The sequence below is a fragment of the Osmerus eperlanus genome, chromosome 18 (assembly GCF_963692335.1).
Source record: "Osmerus eperlanus chromosome 18, fOsmEpe2.1, whole genome shotgun sequence".
NCBI lineage: Eukaryota > Metazoa > Chordata > Actinopteri > Osmeriformes > Osmeridae > Osmerus > Osmerus eperlanus.
This window is the reverse complement of record NC_085035.1, coordinates 7,626,851-7,647,646: the sequence shown is the minus strand read 5'-3', so window position 1 is coordinate 7,647,646 and position 20,796 is coordinate 7,626,851. Positions and strand designations below refer to the sequence as shown.

Here is a 20,796-nt window from a genome sequence, read left to right as displayed (position 1 = left end):
GTTGAGAGGAGCACCTGGTTAGTAAAATAGATAATGGCACCGCTGGCGGATAACTATGTTGTTACACACTCGCTCACTGCTAGGGTTGGGAATCATTTGGGTTTTTACGATACCGGTGCCCCTACTTGTCTACCATGTTATTTGACTTTCCATGTTCCAACTTGCATACATGTAAATTCTCAGTTGGGAAATTATTTAACCGATTATTCTGACACCACATGAATGCAGTAGGCTATAAATTAACTAGCGACCCAGAGGGCAAATATTTCAATCGACAGCTCAGGCATTTAAGTGGCACTGAAATGAGGAACTGAAATCTGAGTTCTGATTCGGTCCAGTGGGCCTACATACCGGTCATATAGGTACTGGTGCCATATTAGCACCGGGTTTCGGTACTCAACCCTTCTCACTGCCTCCGTAGTCATGAATGGAGTTGGGATATGTGATAACAGCAAGTTAAAATGGGGGTAACATTTGTATCTGAGCTCTCTTTTAGCTCAGTGTGGATGTGGTGCATTCTGATTGGTAGTCACATAGTATGGCCTATTTTCAAGCCCCCCCCCCACTGATCCTCTAGAGATTCTTTTGATTTTGAGCGCAGCTTCACACAGGCTGTGTCAGAATATCTCCACAGCTTTTCACACTTGGAATGCTAAATGTGCTTTTGGAGGGGTAGAGAAAGACAGGGGGAGTGAAAGAAAGAAAATATCCCCACAAGCGTCTAAAAAGAGCTGAATTTTGTATGAATTAACAAATTAAAGGCTGTCCTAACAATGGCACGTTTGTTCACAACAGCCATACACAATATACTATTCAATACAGGTTCTACATTCAAAACTGATTTAATTCTAAAATGTAAATTGAATAAAATGAAATAAATCTGAATAACAGTTCATAAGACAACTAAATAGATGAGCCTGGGCCTTAAAGACATGAGAAGCATGTGTATATTAATGCTGTGCTGTCTGCTTTTGCAGACATTGTGGCGATGCTGTCTAATGATGGCTTTGTTATTCCAACATAGCCTGAAGAGAACATTTTAAATGTAGAGTAAGATAAACACACCTACTATGTGAAAGGGGCCCTCAGAGCCCTCACACACACATACGTGCAGTCACACACACACCACCCCACAGGGCCTTTGAGGATCCCTGTTGTCAAGGTGGCAGCAGTTGCTATGGTAACAAGCAGGTTTATTGGTGAGCGTCTGAGATAAGCGGTCTCTCTCTCTTTCATACTCCCTTCCTGTCTCTCATATTCTCTGTAGAGATTTTCCCTCTGTGCTCTAGGGAGACAATAGCCATCCCACGCATTAGCCACCTCTGTCATACAAAACCATGGCTACACAGTGTTCCAGCTTATTCTCCTCAGTGACAGGGAGAAAAAGCAGTTCTTTCAACGGATACTGTAACAGCTTGAGGGTTTGGTGCTCTACAAATCATTGTGGGACGCAATATTAAAACTTCAGACTCACTACGCATGAGACTAAACTAGTGCACAGTGCCTGTAATGCAGATGTTGGTGACACAAAGTTATCAGTTGCTTATGTCATGTTGATCAAAATGTATTATATTGATTCTCTTTTAAATTGTCTTACCCTCACAAACATCTAGACATTTAGTTAATTATATTAATATATGTGAAGTCATTACATGCACAATGGTTGAGCCAGTTGTCATGATTGTAGGCACAATTCACCATACAGCACTGGAGGTACCGTTCTACCTAAAGGTCGATTTAGGTAGAAGAAAAACGGACACATGGGAACGCCTTCGTCTACGTGGAACGCCCTCTTCGAGAGCCCCGGAGAGCTCGACGTGCACCTCCTGAATTTCCTAACTTTTCGGATAGTTACGGATACCCCCTTGGCTGTGATTGGTCCGCTAATGACATCATTACCGTTGCGCCACCTACTCTTCTGGCAGTGGTTTGTTTTCAGCACCCACAGCCTACGGAGAACCATAAACGAAAAAGAGTCTATCGTATCCGAAGCATATAAAGGCCTTCAGAGGTGTTTTCTATGTTTACATTAACATTTGTATTTTTTTTCCTTTGTGCTATGCAGTACTGTAAAATAAAGTAAAATAGGCTATATCAATGCCTCAAGAAACCGACTGAGGAGGCTAAAGTGATAGGAATATTGTTCTCGTCCTATATCTGTTGCGGTTCGTTTCAACACTGACAACTGAATGAGGAGCAGGCCTGAATCATCAAGTTATAGTCCCCGTGCAGTGCCCTTGGTGCAGTGCAGCTGGGGATTAAGATGTTGATTAGTTGATTCAGTGACACACACACTAATTCCTGGATTTATAAATAGTGCAGTGCCCATGCCCGTGATGCAGATGGTGATTATAAAGTCTGTTTGTTCATTTGGTGTTAATTTAATTGGAGTTTGTGCACATTTGCAATATGCAGGCAGAGATTTTGCATCAGTTAAAACATTAATTAAGTAACCAAATTCACTGATCTAAAGGCTACTAAAAAAAGTATTGTATTTCTCTTTGCTAGCCAGCATTTCATTCATAAAGAAAACCCTTTAAAATGAGCAGATTCAATGTAATGCCAGCAGTCAGCACTAGGGTTGGGTATCGTTTGGAATTTTACGATTCTGATGCCGAACCAATACTTTAAAAACGATTCTGATTCCTAAACCGAGTTTTTTTTATATTGAAAATTGCTTAAATTTAACAATATATTAACGTTTTAAAGTACTTAAATATATAATAAGTAAACCTAAGTCACCTAACACACAACTACAATAATTTAACAATAAATAACAGTTACACTATTAACAAGTAACAACAAAATAAATGTTGAGTTGGTATGCTATGCAACTAAACCAGCTTCAAACTTTAGCAGTTCTTTTGCAGAAAAATGACAATATTTGCCTTCTCTGGCAAGATACAACACCTCTCCTGAGGGACCAGGGACTGATGTCCGCAAGTTGTCAAACATGGTGCTTCCCTCTGCTTTAAGAAGTATTCTGTGTGTCACGGCACGTTTCAATAAATTCAACGTGCCGGAATCCTTGGCTGTGAAATACAGCCACACTTTCGACCGCTTCGCTTTAGGCATTTTAATTGCACTAAAAGCTAGCTAGCTAAGGATAGACTAGCAGAGCAAGTGTAATATGTTTACTAGCGATCACATGCAGTGAATGGTTAATATGCTTTTACGTCCGTTTTGGTCAGCCCAGAGGGGAAATATGGCATTTTAAAAGTAGCCTACATTTACGGTAGCTAGCTAACGGTGGACTACAGAGAAAGTGTGATATTTTTAAGTTTGTTTCGGAGCGACAGAGGGAAAATATTTCAGTCGTCACATTAAGTGGAACCGAAATGAGGAACCGAAATTTGCGTTCTAATCCGGTCAGATTCCTACTGGTTGTGTAGGAACCGGTTTCATAGTGGAACCGGGTTTCGGTACCCAACCCTAGTCAGCACTGCTCACATGGCTGTACCGGCGTTAGTTTTTAAATGACTGTGTACCCCCCCCCCTCCCAAAATTGTGAATCGTCAATTTAAAGGTTGTCCAGCAAGTAAGTCCTTGTTTGATGATGCCTAAAGCAATGGAAATTGGGCCAAATTGTAGTGAATTGTTTGTGTAGTCTACACAGCAACAATTGTAGCTAATAACCTTCTAGCTATACTGAAATAAACGATCCACTTTAAATATAGTAAATATATATCTTTTAGCTAGCCAGTGTACCTGGTCGTATTATTGGCGTTGGCAATCTTTCACGAAGTCCACTCGTCTTTAATGAGTGTGTCATATAAAGCAATGCACTTTATAGGACTATTTAATTTTCACAAACCACAATCAGAGCAATTCACAGCATTTCAACTTCACAGTGTCAATGCTGTGATATTTAGATCCATAGTGCCAGCTCAACATGGCTGAAAGAGATTCATTGCGAAACTGGTGGAACATTTCTTTAGGGATCTCGAAATGCTTATATACTTTGGGTTCTTAAATGGACACCCAAAAAATTTGAACTTTGCACAGTGCCCAGTTCTCTAAATAATCGTATCCCAACCCCCTCCCCATTTATGTTATGATATTATATTATTTACGTATTTTCACAACCGTTGGTTAAGATGAATCAACTTAGGTAGCAGTGATTCAACATGTCGTTTTGTTACCCAGCCAATAAGAAAGCTAAAAGTATATCCCACAAGGTAACATTATGGAGAGGTGCTGCATAATTGACTTACCAGTAGCCGGTAGTTGAGACTGGGGTCCGGCAGCCGTACAGCAACATGTGGTGAGCCGTGTCCATACTGGCGTGAGGCACAAAGTCCACTGTGCAAACGGGAGAGAAAAGCAGGAAATTAACACAATTATAGAACTTGAATCTAGAGATCCACCGATCCACGTTTTATCAAATCCGAACCGATTCTGATACACACCTGCAGATACGGATACTAATTAGATACTGATTCCGATACAGAGCTCTCTTTTTTATATACCATGGTCTGGGTGAATACTCAATTCTGATTGGCTGCAGGGGTCCATTATTATGTGATAATGACAGTAAAACTATCTTTTCACCGTTCCAAATAAATGCGCTGGCTACATAGTATGGGTCTGTACAAAGTGTCTGAAATAAATAACCATAACAACCGGGACGCAGTCAAAGCCTCCGTTTACAATTCATTGGAAGACTTTAACAAGCAGACATGTAAAAACAAAACAATGAGTGACTTCAATATTTCTTTTAACCTATTTGGAGAATATACATTTTCTGAATTTACTGTGACAGTGTCACATAAACACTCATCTCACATCCCATTCGCTATTCACCCCGCTAGTCAATCTACTTCAGCCAGGCTGCAGCCAACAAAACAGTATTCTACACATGGACGATTATTAGTCAAAATCTTGATATGGATTTGGCGACAATGACATGGCTTGATAAACGGCAAAAAAGTTGGGATGCTGTAAAAAATGTACATAAAAACGAAGGATCAAATGAGTATGAAAAACCAATCAGTCTTAACACATTTAGTCTTTTTTTTTTGTCAAGCCTCACACATTGTCTTTGTTTTACATTCAGTTGAATATCGGTGTAAAGGGATTTCCAAATCATGTACCTAATTCCAAATGCATTTTGAGTTTAGTTGTGTCTAACACAATAACCAAACTATTTAGCTAACTATCTAATTTTAACTCACGACGACCGCTGCAGTTGGTCGCCTCGATACACAACAAACTATGTCAAACCGATTACATAAAGATGTGTTTTATGGCAAAAAATACCATAATTAATATACCTCTATATTCTTGTGTTTAACTTTACTTGAGCTTGATGAAGTGTTAGCTGCAAATACGTGTATATTTGGATGGCTGGCATTGTTTTCCCTCCCCGGAGACAGAGGTAACATAGATTTAATGGCACAAATCCACAATCTCCTGCTCTCTGGGTTTTCTTTATTGGACGAAATTCTAAAGAAACACAGCCCAGGCTTGTTTCCTCTTCGATTACTGCATCCGATAGAACGACAAACATCCGGCATTTTGGCAACACAAAAGCAACAGACTCAAAGCAAATGGATGGCTTTATAATGGATGGCGGGCAGCGGAAAGCCTTTTTTGCCCTCCAAGGGGGCGTGCCCCTTGGAACGTGACGTCACGTGAAAACTATGAATTGGGGGGAAAAGTTAGGACGATTCTAAGGGCCCCTGACTGACAGGGGCCCCAAAAAATTGGTAAAAACTAATATGAAATTACATTATATATCAAATAAACCATCATCATTGAGTATATATATATTTCAAATATAATAATACGATCTTTGTTTTTGCTTGTGTTTGGCAATAAAAGTTAAAGATCCCCATTGACCAAAAAGTAAACATCCATATTGACCGACCACCCCCCTGTATCGGCATGAAATGGTTTGTTCCTGCCTTAGCGCACTTATCACTGACGGTGTTTAGTTGCAGTCACTAGACGCGCTAGTCACCAGAAATAGTGATCACAATGTCGCCTAGTAAACATAAATCAGGTTTTCAAAAAAGGTCAGAGAAAAAAAGAGAGTGGTCTGTGGTATTAACCTGTTGGCTTAATGTCTCTAGTGAAATAAGATAGCTAGCTACAGACTAGTGTTAGCCTACATTTCATCAACACTTAATCAGTACAGGGAAACGTTTAGCAAGATATTCCTATTAAATCATTGTCCCGTCTCCCCAACTGTACCGCTCCCTGTCCCAGTGAAGAAGGTGAGCAACATTGTGTTAACAAAATGCCAGTTAGCATCATTCCAGGGAGTTTGTGGGGATTTCTCTGTCTCTCTTGCTCTTTTTACCATAACAAAAAAGAAATATTTATTAATGACAGAAATTCAAACTAATTATTTTCTCACAATGATCATTATGAAAAAAAAAAAAAAAAAAGCTACTGTCTGTACTGGATGATGGACAGTTGGAAACAGTGAGTAGTTTACCTCAGCCTGCATGTAAGTTACAGACATTTCAAATAATCCAGTTTGATACGTTCATTTAGATTGAATTATGTCTGTTAAATGACATCTATAGATACAGACTTTATTATTCCCATCATGTAGGGCAATTTATTTGAGAAGCTTGCACACACACCCACCAAAAAAAAACTATTGGATATGTATGTAATCAAGTGGTGGTGATACAGAACTGTACGTAATTTGGGTCAATGTTCTGTAGTGTCAGTGTCATTTATTGGTATATGGCATATTTTTATATATACTGTATATATGTATATATCACATGCATTGTGTAGATCCTACAGAGCCAGGGCCCTCTCAGGTAGATCTAGGAGGAAGAAGTGTGGAAGCACAGGAAGAAGGGAAAGAAAGTTACAGTGATGATGAGGATGAGAGATGCATGGTGGAAAAAGACAGAAGTCATAAAAAGGATGTTGACCCAGGTTTGTGGCCAGAAGATTTGACTGACAGGGACAGGGAGGCTTTTGTGAGGGCACTGGCCAGCATAGATGATGAGGATGTACACATGCAGACTTGCATGTACAAATCACCAGCAGTAAATATTGTGCTAGTACTAGTATTGAACTACAAGAAGCAAGACAGTTGCAAGCCTTTGATTAGAGTTATGTAAAGCTTTTGATGGGGCAGTTAGGTCCTAGATTTGTGGTGACAACAGCTGCGCAGAGGGGGCCCAATTGGATTTTTTTGTCATGGGGCCCAAAATTCCTGGCAGCGCCCCTGATTACAAGTTTTGCTTTGTCATCTTGCTTGCCTTTGTTTCTGATATGTTCCGTAGGCTTGCGCCTCGTCCATTAATTATAGCGGGACAAGTCATCCCTTCTCAGCGTGAGAAATACAAGGTGTTGAGTAAGAGTGTAAGAAATGGCTTGGGAGCCCTGTGTTTAGTTAGCCAACTGCTAATGTTAGTAGCACGTTAGCTGGCTAACCATTTCTGTAGGATGTTGGATCAGATGTTGGATCTGCGTCGTCAGTCCGATCTCCGACGAGTACAATGACTTTAGGATGGGCATCCGATTAGATATTGGATTAGATCAGTCCCATCTCTACTTGAATCCCCTTGGATGTTGAATTTGACATTTTCACTCTTGGCATACTCAAGTGGGATAAATTCACTAGTCTTCGTCAATTTACCTTGACCTCCAACAGGACAAACAAGCTTGTTTTGCTGACGGAGAAAGAAAAAGATATATTTCCCTTCAGGATGTTGACTCGTTTTTAAAGGTTGAAAGCCCCTGTGGTCCTTCTCTAAACTGCTAAACTGTCAAAACAGCACTCACTTTCAGCACATCCAAAATGGCAAATTATACAAAACGCCATGTAGCTAATTGATGTACTAGAAGCTAGAGCATGTATATATTGAAACATTAAAAGTGGCACCCTTTCAAGTTGCCTTCATTAGTGAGGATGCACTGGGGCTGGCAGCGGTACACACAAGCAGAGGCATCAGACCTGACAGGAAGTCAATGCAGCCCTTCAACATGAAAGTGATGGACACACAATCCCGCCCCCCACCCCCAAACCCTCGGCATGGCTTCTTCCAACGGCCCATCTTAACCAGGGTCTGAATAATAAATTGGATTTCACTGACAAAAGCCTGGTGTGTATATGTCTGTGTGTTCCCTAATCTTCATACATTTTCATATAAACTTTCAGTGGTTTAATACTACAAGGAAAGCTTCTGCTGTGACTATCCTGTGTGACAAAAGTCTGTGTTTAGAGTTGTCAATGGTCTATAACTAGCTGGGCAATCCCAAAAATAAAGGGAATAAATGTTAAAATATGGTTTCATTCTTTAAGGCCATGAGATGGATTTTTGGACATTGTGTATGGCATTTTTGTTTCCTGTTGATCCATGACGGATGCCTTAACACAAAATAAGCTTTAACCAAGCTTGCTTTCATACGTGTTAGTCTGAAACGTTTTAACCAAACCCCAATGCTAGTTCAAGTGGACTCACTTAGCTCTCTTTGCTGCTTTGGAGAAGAAAGGGCCCTTTGCTCAGCGGGCTGCTAGACCTTTACAGTGACTCCCCCTTGTCCTAAATCCATGGAGACAACACCCCATAATTAGGCAACAAATGCTTGTGCATTAATCACTGTTAAAAAGAAGGGCTTATACAGGGAAATAGCGAGAGGAGGGGAAAGGGAGAGCGAAAGGGAGAGAAAAGAAGAGGCGGAGTTAGAAAGGAAGACAAAAAAAGGGAGAGAAAGATAAATGTACAAAGAGACGGATCATGATGGAGACATCACTCTATTCAACGCTACTTTGCAACAATCAGTCAGACAGACACATAAGAAAAACAGCTGATTGTCTACATGAATCCCTCTTTTCCTTACCAATGGCCAGATAGAACAGCTTTTTCTGCCTCAGTTCACACATTCTGAGCAAGGCTAATCTCTGTAAGGGGCTCTATCTACTCAGTTATTTTTGGAAGATAGCACTTGCTCTCTAACCTGCTCTTCTTGTAGGAAAATAATACTTGTATCCTAACACATACACAGACATAGATATGCGAAGTGCATTTTGATTTAAATACAACCTAAGCCTTTTGTTATTAGTATTTCTTTCATTTACAATGTAAATGAGTTGTGTGGATGACACAATAGCAATGAGCACAACTGCCTGGCATTGACGTAAGTGACCCATGTATATCCCCTCGTTCACATGAATGTAGTCCATAAGGTGTGTACTGTTGCCAGATGTCTTGCTTGTTACAGAGTGGAATTGTGAATCTGTAAACATAAACGCGCTTTAACACAGAAAACCCCCTCTTGTAGACCAATGGGCCAACATGTCTATATTTGAAAGTGTGGATTCAGCAAATGTTTACAAAAAACATTATGACATTGTTGTACAACAAAAGCTGCAGTTGAGAGGGAAATAGAGCAGTAAACTAACTGTCTAACACCTGGGATACACTGGCTGCAAATTGCCACGATTAGCTGCAAAGCACCTGGATCGGGTTGCACTCTGCAGCGATCATTTTGGCAGCTGGTTGAAATTTTTCACCAGCCGCTTGCGAATTCGGCTGCAGGATGATAAAATACACCATATTATATGATATATTTGGATAAACAAACATGTTGTTAAGATTTTATTATGTTGGTTGTAGGCTATAGCCTATCAATTAACACCCAACTTCACTATGCTGGTAACAAACGGTCAACCATGTGTTTATCCTGGAAGCGATCGTGGCACTTCCAGGCGCTTAGTGGCACTTTGCAGCCAGTGTGTTCCAGGCGTAAGTCAAGTCCTCTTTTCCATGGCTCAGTAGTACTCAAGGGGGGCTCGAAACAACAAACTCCATATCTTCGTTCTCTCACACATTCAAGTTTCCCTGCACATTACACCATGAATGTAATTACTTTATGAGACAGAAGAGATGTAGATTCAAATCAGTGTTAAAGAGTTTGTTTAAACCTGGTAAAAGCGATGTCTACCGTTTGCTATCAAGTTATGAATTCTAAAAATAAACGGGCTAACAACTTCCCTTCAGGGACTCTGCTCCGAGATCCCACCTGGCAATTGTTTCAGCAAGTTCACCTAAATGTGAATGTTGGGAGGAAAAAAAATCACAACTTGTGACAGATGGTTTTCAACCATGGTAATATATTGATGAGGCTTGTAGCTTCAGGTGCTGTGTGCTAAGGGACAGACACACCCTCATGCAGACAACTACACACACCCAGGCTGACATAAGCCAGACATACACAAAAGACACCAGCCTTGTCTTAAAGGTCCCATGACATGAAAATTTCACTTTAAGAGGTTATTTAACATTAATATGAGTTCCCCTAGCCTACCTTTGTCGCCCCAGTGGCTAGACATTTTGATAGGTGTAAACCAAGCCCTGGGTATTCTTCTCCACCTTTGAGAAAATGAAAGCTCAAACGCTCCGATTTGAAAATGTTCCTCTTATGTCGTCATAAGAGGAAAGGTTACCTCCCCTTTCTCTGCTTTGCCCGCATAGAGAATCTGGCCCGCCAATGAGAAAATGAACTACGACCGTGCGAGTGCGATATAGTTTTTTCCTCGAGAGACATAATGGCTTGCAAACGACCAAAGCATGGCAGTTAGACCCGCCTCTCTCCTCCTCATGGCATTTAAAGCTACAGACACAGAAATGGCACGTCCTAAGGAAAGCTCATTGTCATTGTGGGACTGCTCGTAGTGGCTGTAATTCTGCACCAAGGCTGAATTTAAGAGACTTCAGATACAGTATTAGGGGACCACTAAGGCCTATATAAAAGCATCCAAAAACAGCATGTCATGGGACCTTCCCATGTGCATTTCCCCCTACTATATTTTACATTTATGCATTTAGCAGACGCTTTTATCCAAAGCGACTTCCGAGAGAGAGTTTTACAAAAGTGCATAGGTCACTGATCATAACAACGAGATAGCCCCAAACATTGCGGGTAGCCAAACATGATGCATACATTGTGAAAACCAAATAAGTCCTAAAGGGAAGAACAATAAGAGCATGTAGTTAGACAAGTTACAATTAAAGAGCAAGAACCTCAAAAGTGCAAGAGTGTACCTGTCGAAAAAAGCAAGCAACAATAATATATTTCACGGCGAGTACAATAATTTTAAGACAGTTACAACAAACCAACAAAAGCAGCAAGTCTCTCAATAAGAGACATTGTGATCCTGGAGGAAACTAACATCAGGTCCAGCCAATCATTCCTAAGTGCCGTTGTACTCCCGTACACTATATAGCACTGTACTGTACTTGTTTAGGGACAAAGCAGTGTGCCAGTCCTCGCATGTATTCATGTCAAATATAATTGGACAGGACTGGAGGCAGGTCTTCTCTTTATGGTTTGAGCCAGTGATGGGGTGAGGAGAAGAATGCGCTAGGCCGGGTAGTAATCATATTGTGCGCCAAAAATTTACAATGTATGCTAGATAAAAAACTGCCCCAGTTTACAGACAAGTGAAAAGCCACTGAGATTAAGGGTTAGCATGGTATTTACTATAGGATTTCACTCACCCTGCCACTTGGTCAGACAAAATACATGGGTTTTTGGAAAGGCGACCATTGCCAAAGGCATCAAGGGGAAGGGGTTGCCCTGGTGCTAGTGAAATTGTATTTTTGGGAGCTAGTTACTGAAGTAAATCTATAGTTTGGCAATTTTGGCTAGTACTCATTGGAAATGTGAGCGTCATTTGAAATTAAATACCAGAAATTGCAAGGAACAATGTGGAGGTGTTATACTGTGTTTTGTCATCGTGTGTGTTTTGTCACTGTGTCTGTTTCCTATCATTATTATAATAAACATCCCTATTTTAGGGTTTTAACACAGTTTCAGATCGTATTTAAACGCACTCTTTATATCACCGTACTATCAGAGTGTGTAGAAGAACAGGAGAGAGTTGGTTTAGCTGCTAGCTTCCTCTTCAGACATTGAATGAAGAAATAAACAGATTATTTCTAGGAGATGGAGCTTCTGACAAAGATCTAATTAAGACATACCTTCTTTTGAAATGGTAATGTGTTGGGTTTAGGTTTGGGTTACTCACCTATATAAGCATCCCTGCTTGTCGGAACCGGCACCGCCACACATAAATAGGAATCGGACTGAAACAACAAAGCAATCACATGAAATTGTGCAAACACATTTGTTGACATCCACTATCAAAGTGAGTAGAAAAAACACTGGAGGTTGATTCAGATCAACAATACATTAATAAAAACAATTCCAGTATGATGCTTGTTCTTAATTTTTGTGTGTACATTTTGCCAATCATTCCTGTAGCAATCAACACCACTTGTGGGACACAGCTGTGCTGGTGTCTCGCTCAAACATATTGCCACACAGTACTCCTAAGAGTACAAAAAATGCTCTGCCTTGCTTGTGTAAAAGTTCACAGCTGGGAGATGCAGGACTGTTAGAAGAACTGCAGACAGACCAAAAAAAGGGCAAAGCAGTAAAGTCGTTAAGTGGCATGTTTGTAATAAACATGACAGGAAGCTGTTTCAGGCAGAACGCTGCAATTGCTTGGCCATGGCTTTGGGCTGTCATTTATTTCCCTTTGGTTTCAGGCCTTGGCAAAAACACGGCCAAATGATTCAATCAATTCTAGGGGTGGTAGGCTAGTTCTCGGTGCATGTGGCAGTATAAATTTAACTACATTTTACATTTAGTCATTTAGCAGACGCTCTTATCCAGAGCGACTTACAGTAAGTACAGAGACATTCTCCCCGAGGCAAGTAGGGTGAAGTGCCTTGCCCAAGGACACAATGTCAATTGGCACGGCCGGGAATCGAACTGGCAACCTTCTGATTACTAGCCCGCTTCCCTAACCGCTCAGCCACCTGACTCCCATAAATTGTTTTATCAGGATGAGGGCTGTCGATGAAAGTCAGCTTTGATGCCATAGCAATGCCTACAGGTAGGCTTAAATGACTCTTGATGGGATAGCAACATGGTATTGTAACTCTCTCCTTTTCGGCTTCTCTCACAAATCCCCCCATAAACTTCAACTGGTCCAGAATTCAGCTGCCCGCGCATTATAACTCGCACCCCCTCTATCCACCACATCACTCCTGTTTTGCAACAGCTCCACTGGCTCCCGGTTCAGTTCCGTATATCATTCAAAAGCCTCCCGTTTACAACATTCAAGGCCATCCACAACTTCGCCCCCTCGTATTTGTCTAATCTGCTCCAGGGTCCCACTACCTCCCGCTCCCTCAGATCTTCTTCCTCCATACACCTGTCTGTCTCCTCTGCCCACTTCACTACTATGGGGAGTAGAGCATTCAGCCGCTCTGCTCCCCGTCTCTGGAATTCACTACCACCCCAACTCAGAAATATTGATTCATTACCCCATTTCAAATTGGAACTCAAAACTCATTTGTTTAAAACTGCATATTCCATTTAATGTCAATTACTCTGCCTTTTTCTGTTGTTTTTAATGTTGTTATATTCTTTATTTTGCTGTTTTTAAATGTATTGTGTACCCTGTACGGTGTCCTTGAGTGCTGAGGAAGGCGCCTTAAAATAAAATGTATTGTCATTATTATTATTTAAAAATCGCATTCGCATTTATTTATTTTTAGCATACTTTTCTTCAAAGCAACATACGAGAAGTGCATATAGTAATAGCAGCAAATACAGTTAAGTGCACATGTCTAACAGTGCCAAGGAGCAGTTTGTTTGCAAGTCAGTGCCATACCATCATGAACAGATTCTTAAAAATGTAGTGCCTCATCTTGCATAGTACTCATCCACTTATCAGTGGGTTAAAAATATCCATAACAACAAACTATCACTGAGTGTGCCACATTTTCAGCTATGGCTATATTTTTTTTTTTCTCAAAGCAAAATTACTATTATTATCTACTTTTTCATTGTAATCCTATGTGCAAGACAAAAAAACACAAGGATGGCTCTCTTGGGACACGGTGATGACCAAGGGGAGAGAGGTAGGGCTGAAACCTCTGCAAGATGTTACATCTCAGTAATCCCCCAGTCAGCGTGGTTAGGCTATCGGCCACCACAGATGAATCACTGGCGGATGACTCATAAACCTGCACTAAGAATAATAATAACCGCCCACACTGCCGTTCAGCTCCTCCTTGTGTACACACTTGCACGATAAAAAAAAATATATATCACGCACACAATTATATATGCAAGTGCGCAAATGCACAAGTATTCAGCCACACACTGCCACGCACAACATAATACACACACATATAAGAGTGTGCACACACCTACATAAGCAGACAGACAAAAGCTGTCAAAGCACACAAGCCTTGAGCTCAGTTACAACAGATCTGTCATGTTCTGCTCCCAGCCTGCTTTTCCTAGCCATAACACATCCTTGGGAGTTTTTTGCTCAGAGAGAAAGACAAAATCAGAGAGAGAAAGAGACAGAAAAGGAGAGAGACAGAGAGAGAGGGATTCTAGAAGGAGATTTAGATGTGCTAACCAATGCAGTAGTACTGACTGGATGGCATGCTGGAAGGCTCAATGGAAGCCAATTAGCTCTGTCTGTAACAGTGAGTCAACAGTAATGACTGCATTACAGTAGGATCAATTCTGGGTGGGCGCAACAACACACACACACACAGAGACGAGGCATGGGCACATACGGTTCAGAGGAAGTAATGCACACCACACTTCCGGTGAAAACAACCATCAACATACCTCCCTGATAACAAGACACACAAGAACGCGTGCACACACGCAAACACACATCACCTCCTAGCCTACGAGTTACAAAATCCTACATATAACTAGTAGTTTAACATGTTAACTATATATTGCATTGAAAAAGTATAAATGGGGACCTGAACAGTGGGAACTGTTCCAGTCTCTTGGGATCTTGAAAAGAATGCCAGATGTCACCAAGGTAGCCAGCAAACACAATAGAACCTTTTAAAAGGAACTGGTTCCCATTCCAAGATGGCGGTCTTTTCAGAATGTATACACTGTGAACTAGACGAAGGTAGAATATAAATTGGCAGGTTGTCCATTAACAGTAATGGAAGGATAGATGAAAGTTTTTTTTTTCATCTTTACTTGGGTCACAACAAATAATATAAATACTTACTGCTGTGGGGCTGACTCCGGGCATGCGGACGTCCAAGGAAAAGTTGTGGGAGTTGGCCATGACCACAGGGGGCTGGATACCCCTGGTGCAATCACTAGGGCCTGACTGGGGGCCCTCCTGGTACCTGCATGGCAGAACATCTACATTTAGGCTCTTTTTGACAAGATAACACAAGCCAGCATGACATGGCCCACACTAACCTCACAAAATCTGTAGTCATTACTTCTCATGGCAGCAGCATGAGGAAGTATAGCAATAGTGACTAGTTCAGACGCAGGATATTGAGTGTTAATGAGTGTACACAAACTGACTGATGTGTTTACTAAGGGCTAATTATGAGTGTGCTATGCCAACCCCTGGAAGCTAATGAATGTACTTCACACATGGACGATTTGGGACCTTGAGAACAAGAAGGATATCAGGAAATAATTGAAAATAAGAAAATACTTAAATCCATGCAAATGATACAACATAAATCGAGGCACATTTTGTGGAAAAAAATAAGAAATCAAATCAATATAAAATGTCTATTTTTATACTTTTTATGTTTTTATAGGATTACTCACTCTAAAATACATCGAAAATTATATTTAAAAAAGTGAAATAATTTAAATTTAAAAATGAAAGAAAGCACAAGAGAGTTAAACTGGGGTGAACAAAACAAGATTTTACCTTCTGTATATAAGAAACAAGATTTTTCTAGATAAAACAAATGTATTATTAATCTAAATTTCATAAATTCTTGAAGGCATACAAACTTCCACACTCACCCCTTAACCAAAGCTACACACACACTTGTATTGCGTTCAAAGCAACAACATTACCCCCGTTACCTTTTAAACCTGTGGAGAGAGCTATCGGACCTATGGCTTTGACAGACAAGCGCCAGTACCACCAAGCTGCAAAGCAGGACTCCCATCTTGTCTTTCGTAAGCCTCCTCTATTGCTGCCTCGGCTGCTTTCTCCTCTACCCTCGCTGGTTAACTGGACGAGGAGCAGGCAGTGCACAACAGGCAGTGCAGAGCGCAGCGCAGCGACTGTGGATGACTGGTGATCCGCGGCAGGAGCGTAGCAGAAGTCACACGGAGCCGCGGGACTGGCGTTTACAGGCGCTTGTGTCTAAGCAGTCTCAAGAAGACGTTGTTTCGTTCACACTCCGCAGGGTGAGAAAGGAGGATAAACCGGAGGATGTGACGGAGAAGGCTGTTCTCCCTGTTCCATCCGACAAGCCTCACAAGCTTAGGTTCTCCCTCTCTGTTTTTCTCTGCTTATGACTGAACTGTGCGCGCACACACAAACACACAGAAACAAAGGCGGGACTGGCTACGGTAGCAACTCCCTCCCCCACTCCTCTCGTCTACTGTCGGCACACACGCTTTCATCCAATGCCCACTGTTCTTAGCAGCCCAAGTTTTCCAGAGGAAAGACTCAAGGAGAGCTTGTTCAGTGCTTTTTGTTCAGACTCTTTCTCTTTTTTATGTCTCTCGCACTATTCCCTTGTTTATGTGAAGGGATGAAGAGATGAGATAAAAGTGATATATTTGGAGGGTTGCTTCTTGCTTCTTCACTCCTGGAGTTTTCCAGACTGGCATACTTGTGTCCTCCTCTCCAGAGTGATGTAAGTGTCTGGGCACAGCAAAAGTACGATTCCAGTCACAACCTGTAAAAATAGCAGAAGAACGTTAAGAACGGGGGAAGGGCATGTGTGTGACTGACATGCTAGTCCGCTCCGCCAGCAAGCTCTGTCTTTAAACACGGTTCCATTATCCTAAGTGGCAGCCCACCCTTGTTAGCCGTTACTGCCTATCCCATCAGATGATTGAGCAGCAGGTGGAAAAGAGGGAGGAGGTGTGAGGGTGTGTGTTTATAACTGTGTATGTGGGCTGCAAGTTTGTATGTGGATGTTGACTCAGCAACACAGACAGTGCCAGGGGAATGTAGCAGTCTGCTACTATCAAGTCAATTATGTTAGAACAATCCTGTTGTGAATAGGTTGTCATACTTATGTACATGTGATTTTATATATACTCCTCAAAAAAAAGTTCGGAAACGTTATTTCGGTCGATTATTCCTCCCCTTCAATAATACCAATTGGTATTGTATTTTATATTGTTGGAAAGCCTGATTAGTCACCTTTACAACGAGGTACAACTTGTAAGGATCGTGCATTCATGGAATGAGCAACACAGCTAACCGTGTGGGTAGCGGCCCACAATGTTTTGCCAAAATCCCCTGCAATATTCTTCTGTTGGTATTCATTCTCGTTTTGAGTTGCTTGGTGGACTGGATGATTGCACTCTCCCAACGTAATAATAAGGAATAATAAGGCACAGTAATAAGGAAAACAAAACACATATTGGCATATTTTTACACTTTATTTTACACTGTCAGGGACCTCAGTCGCGTGTGGAAGATCCATACGCAGCCACAACAGCTTGGCATATTATAATTATGGGGTATTGTGTGTTGAGGAAAACATGAATGTAATCAATTTTGGAATACGGCTGTATGTGTGCTGTGAATACTTTAGGGATGCACTGTACAAAATGTGTATGCTGTCAAAACTACTTCTGGTACTGTATGCACACAAAAAATAACTCTAAACTAATGTAGACCTAAAAAAAGCCTATTTTAGTTTCCAGCTTGCCTCATAAAATCTATTTATGTCCAACACGAGGCTTTTTGAAAAGCATTCCATCTTGATTCCCTAGGCCAAATCTTCCTGCTTTTGGGTTTCAAATAATAAGTTGAAATCAACCATATGAACACTGGTTATCTCTAGAATGGATGGCAGTCATCAAATGCATAAAGATTTCAACCAAAGGTCCACAGCATCAGGACCATTGAACCTGAAAAAAGCAGGGGACCATACGAAATGTGAAATGCATGGAGGCATGCTGTTTACTGAGACTTATCTTAATGAAAGAAAGAGAGGGAGAACGAGTGGGGGAGAAGTTTAGATAAAGAAAAAGCAAGAAAGAGAGAGATAATAAAGGGGTGGGGGGGTTTGAAATGAAGAAGAAAGACAGATAAAAATGTAGTGAGAGACATGCGCATGAGTGCTAGGGGTCCTGTGGTGGGCGTGGGGGGTGGGCTGCCACATGGGAACCCCACCTACATCAGAGAGCATCTAAAAACAGTTAGGAAGCCCAGTACAGAACACACACACAGACCAATGTTTCCTCTATTTGCATTTTTCGACGGCACGAGAAAATGTACATTTAACTAGCCAACGTTAAGTTAAGCAGTATGCAGTCACTTACAAACCATAACAACCAACATAAAGTTCCTACTGAGAATATCATCAGGATGGTTGTTAAACAAGACTGATACGAGCAATAGGGTACATTATAAGTTAGGGCTTTTCACAAGAGGCCAACTTGTTTAAATAAGGGTCTTTGGTATCTGAATCCAAAATCAAAAGCATGTCATACAGATACCCAATCTTCATCCTTTACTAAAGGTTAATTGCCTGCAACATTTCAGTAAAAGCTCTGAGAGACTACAAGCTTATTGTAAACCTTAGTAAACCTTTAAGCCACTGTGTAGTCATTTCCTATAACAGCATGATCTCGCAATGGAAAAACACACAGAACCATGAGAACCATAACATCATTTTGTATTGATTCGGTCTCTCACCCTCACCGCCTCTCATGAACACACACATTGCCCCTTGCAAACATCAATCAGCTAACCCATTGTGTTTGTCTAGGACACAGTCACATTAAATGGTGCTCTTTCTGCTTCACGAAGCAGTACAAATAACAAATACTGTATGGCAATCACCGAGCACCAAGGAACTCACCGGTTGGAATAAAAAAAATTAACTATCCCTGTGTGTCTATGCCCTTTTGGACTTCAAAGTCAATATGCTTGTTTGACAATTGCTAATTTTACAAACTAGTGTGATGTTTCACATTTTAGAAGAGGCTGCAACAAAGGATATCCTACGTGGTGTGCTAAGAAAAGCTGGAAAGAAATATCTTACTGTGTCTGGAGTATTTGAAAATCTCCCACAGCACAGAGCTTGTAACATTTCTGCCCTCAATCCTACAAGACTAGCCAGGGAGCTAAGCTTCTTACCTGCCTTTCCCATTCACTGGTAGATGCGCCAGATGCTTACAAAAGACCCTGAGAAGGAACAGAGGAGAGAGAGAGTTGTGATCTTCAAGCATCTGTGGGTTGAGATAGATTGAGAAGGGGTTGGGTATGAGAGAAAAGGAGCCAGGGAAAGGAGGGAGGGGGCTGTTAGAATTAGCTCAGCGTTCTCGCTGACATCATCTCTCACGGAGACTGGCTACAGGGGAACTATGGCAACGCTCTGTGAGCTCCCAACTCAAAGGGCTCTTTAATGGTCTAAGGCAGCATTCAAAGCAGCAGGCAAAATGTCTTAAAATACAAATATTTATAAACTCCACTAAAACTCACATTTCACTATGGATTATACAATCAAGTATGTTGGAGAGTAATTGTTTTCACGAGAATTTTACTATACTAGACAGAACCGGGATCCATCTATGATAACGTGATGGAAGCATCTTTCCATCAGTAATGGAATTATGCTTGAAAAGGTTATTTATGTCAACGCTCATAGTTGATATCATTGGCAGTTTCATTTAAGCAGAACTAAATGGTCCAATCCTTGATATGATGACGGCTTCACAGCACCAAGAGGGTATATTAGCAGGGTTTCCTGCAGAAAATGTGTTAGTTAAGGTGGTAGGATTTGCCGTCAGACCGGGGCCCTAGTTTGTGATAGACTAATGCGGGGCGGGGGGGGGGGGGGGGGGGGGGATAGTTTGTGCGATAGACTAATTCGTTCTGCAGAGAAGGGAGACTGGCGTTTTTGGATTGGAAGGGAGAAAATAGGACATAGTAACACAGCGGATATCGCTATAATTTTTTTTTATAAAATACTTTTACGACGTAGTTAAGGCGGCAGGCGTGTGTTGCCTAGGCGGCCGCCTTAACTGAAAATTACTGCGGGAAACCCTGATTAGCATAATAATAATACTTTTTTTTTATATAGCGATATCCGCCGTTGTCCCGTTTTCTCCCTTCCATTCCAAACCGTGACCAACGCCAGTTTCCCTTCACTGAATGAATGTTGGTAATGAATGTTGGTGGTGGTCAGAGGGGCCGTAGGAGCTGATTGGCAGCCACGCTTCTGTACCACCACCAGTTTGACTGTGTCTGAATGAATGCTGGAATCTTGAGTACTCTGAGTAGTAGAAAGCGCTATATAAGATCAATGATATTATATTAATATATATATATATTGTATTTTTATACCGTGTATTCTCAGTGTAATTTCATGCACCGAACCGTGACGCCCGTACCGTACGGTTTGGTACGAATACATGTATCGTTCCACCCCTAATATATATATATGTGTATTTCCACTCACATACCCCACAACCAGTGACGTGCGGTGATGTCAGTAAGAGGCTAGGCAGTGAGTTATGAAAGCCAGATTACCTAATTTATTGTTAGGCTAATATGTCAAAACAGTAAACGCAGTAAACAGTACAAGCAGGGACATCTAGTCTGTAGCTCTGAAGCTCTGATTGGCGCCGTGAGCTAGCTAGCAGCACTAAGGACGAGTATGGCGAGTGGTGGCGACCCACGAGAGATAGAGGACCCGCCGGCCTTTTTAAGTTTCCCATTTTAGTTACAGTAGTACAGGCGAGAGAGTGGTGGATAAGACAAGCACTGTGTGTCGGCGTTGTTCAGCATTTGTGGGCAGTGACGTG

The 20,796-nt window shown here is 41.4% G+C and overlaps 1 protein-coding gene across 5 annotated transcripts in view; it reads right to left on the bottom strand.

Annotated features, from left to right (window-relative positions):
* Positions 1–20,796, bottom strand: part of pam (peptidylglycine alpha-amidating monooxygenase) — a 143,256-nt gene that overhangs the window by 76,144 nt on the left and 46,316 nt on the right. For 4 of the 5 annotated variants that reach the window (XM_062484419.1, XM_062484416.1, XM_062484420.1 and 1 more), the window contains exons 2-6: positions 19,127–19,218; positions 15,877–16,703; positions 15,044–15,167; positions 12,005–12,062; positions 4,215–4,302 (exon numbers count right to left, since the gene is read on the bottom strand). In XM_062484419.1, the coding sequence (XP_062340403.1) occupies positions 4,215–4,302; positions 12,005–12,062; positions 15,044–15,167; positions 15,877–15,962 (356 nt within the window). In that variant the 5' untranslated portion in view covers positions 15,963–16,703; positions 19,127–19,218. The remainder of the gene's footprint in view (positions 1–4,214; positions 4,303–12,004; positions 12,063–15,043; positions 15,168–15,876; positions 16,704–19,126; positions 19,219–20,796) is intronic. The other variant, XM_062484417.1, reaches the window with a different exon arrangement.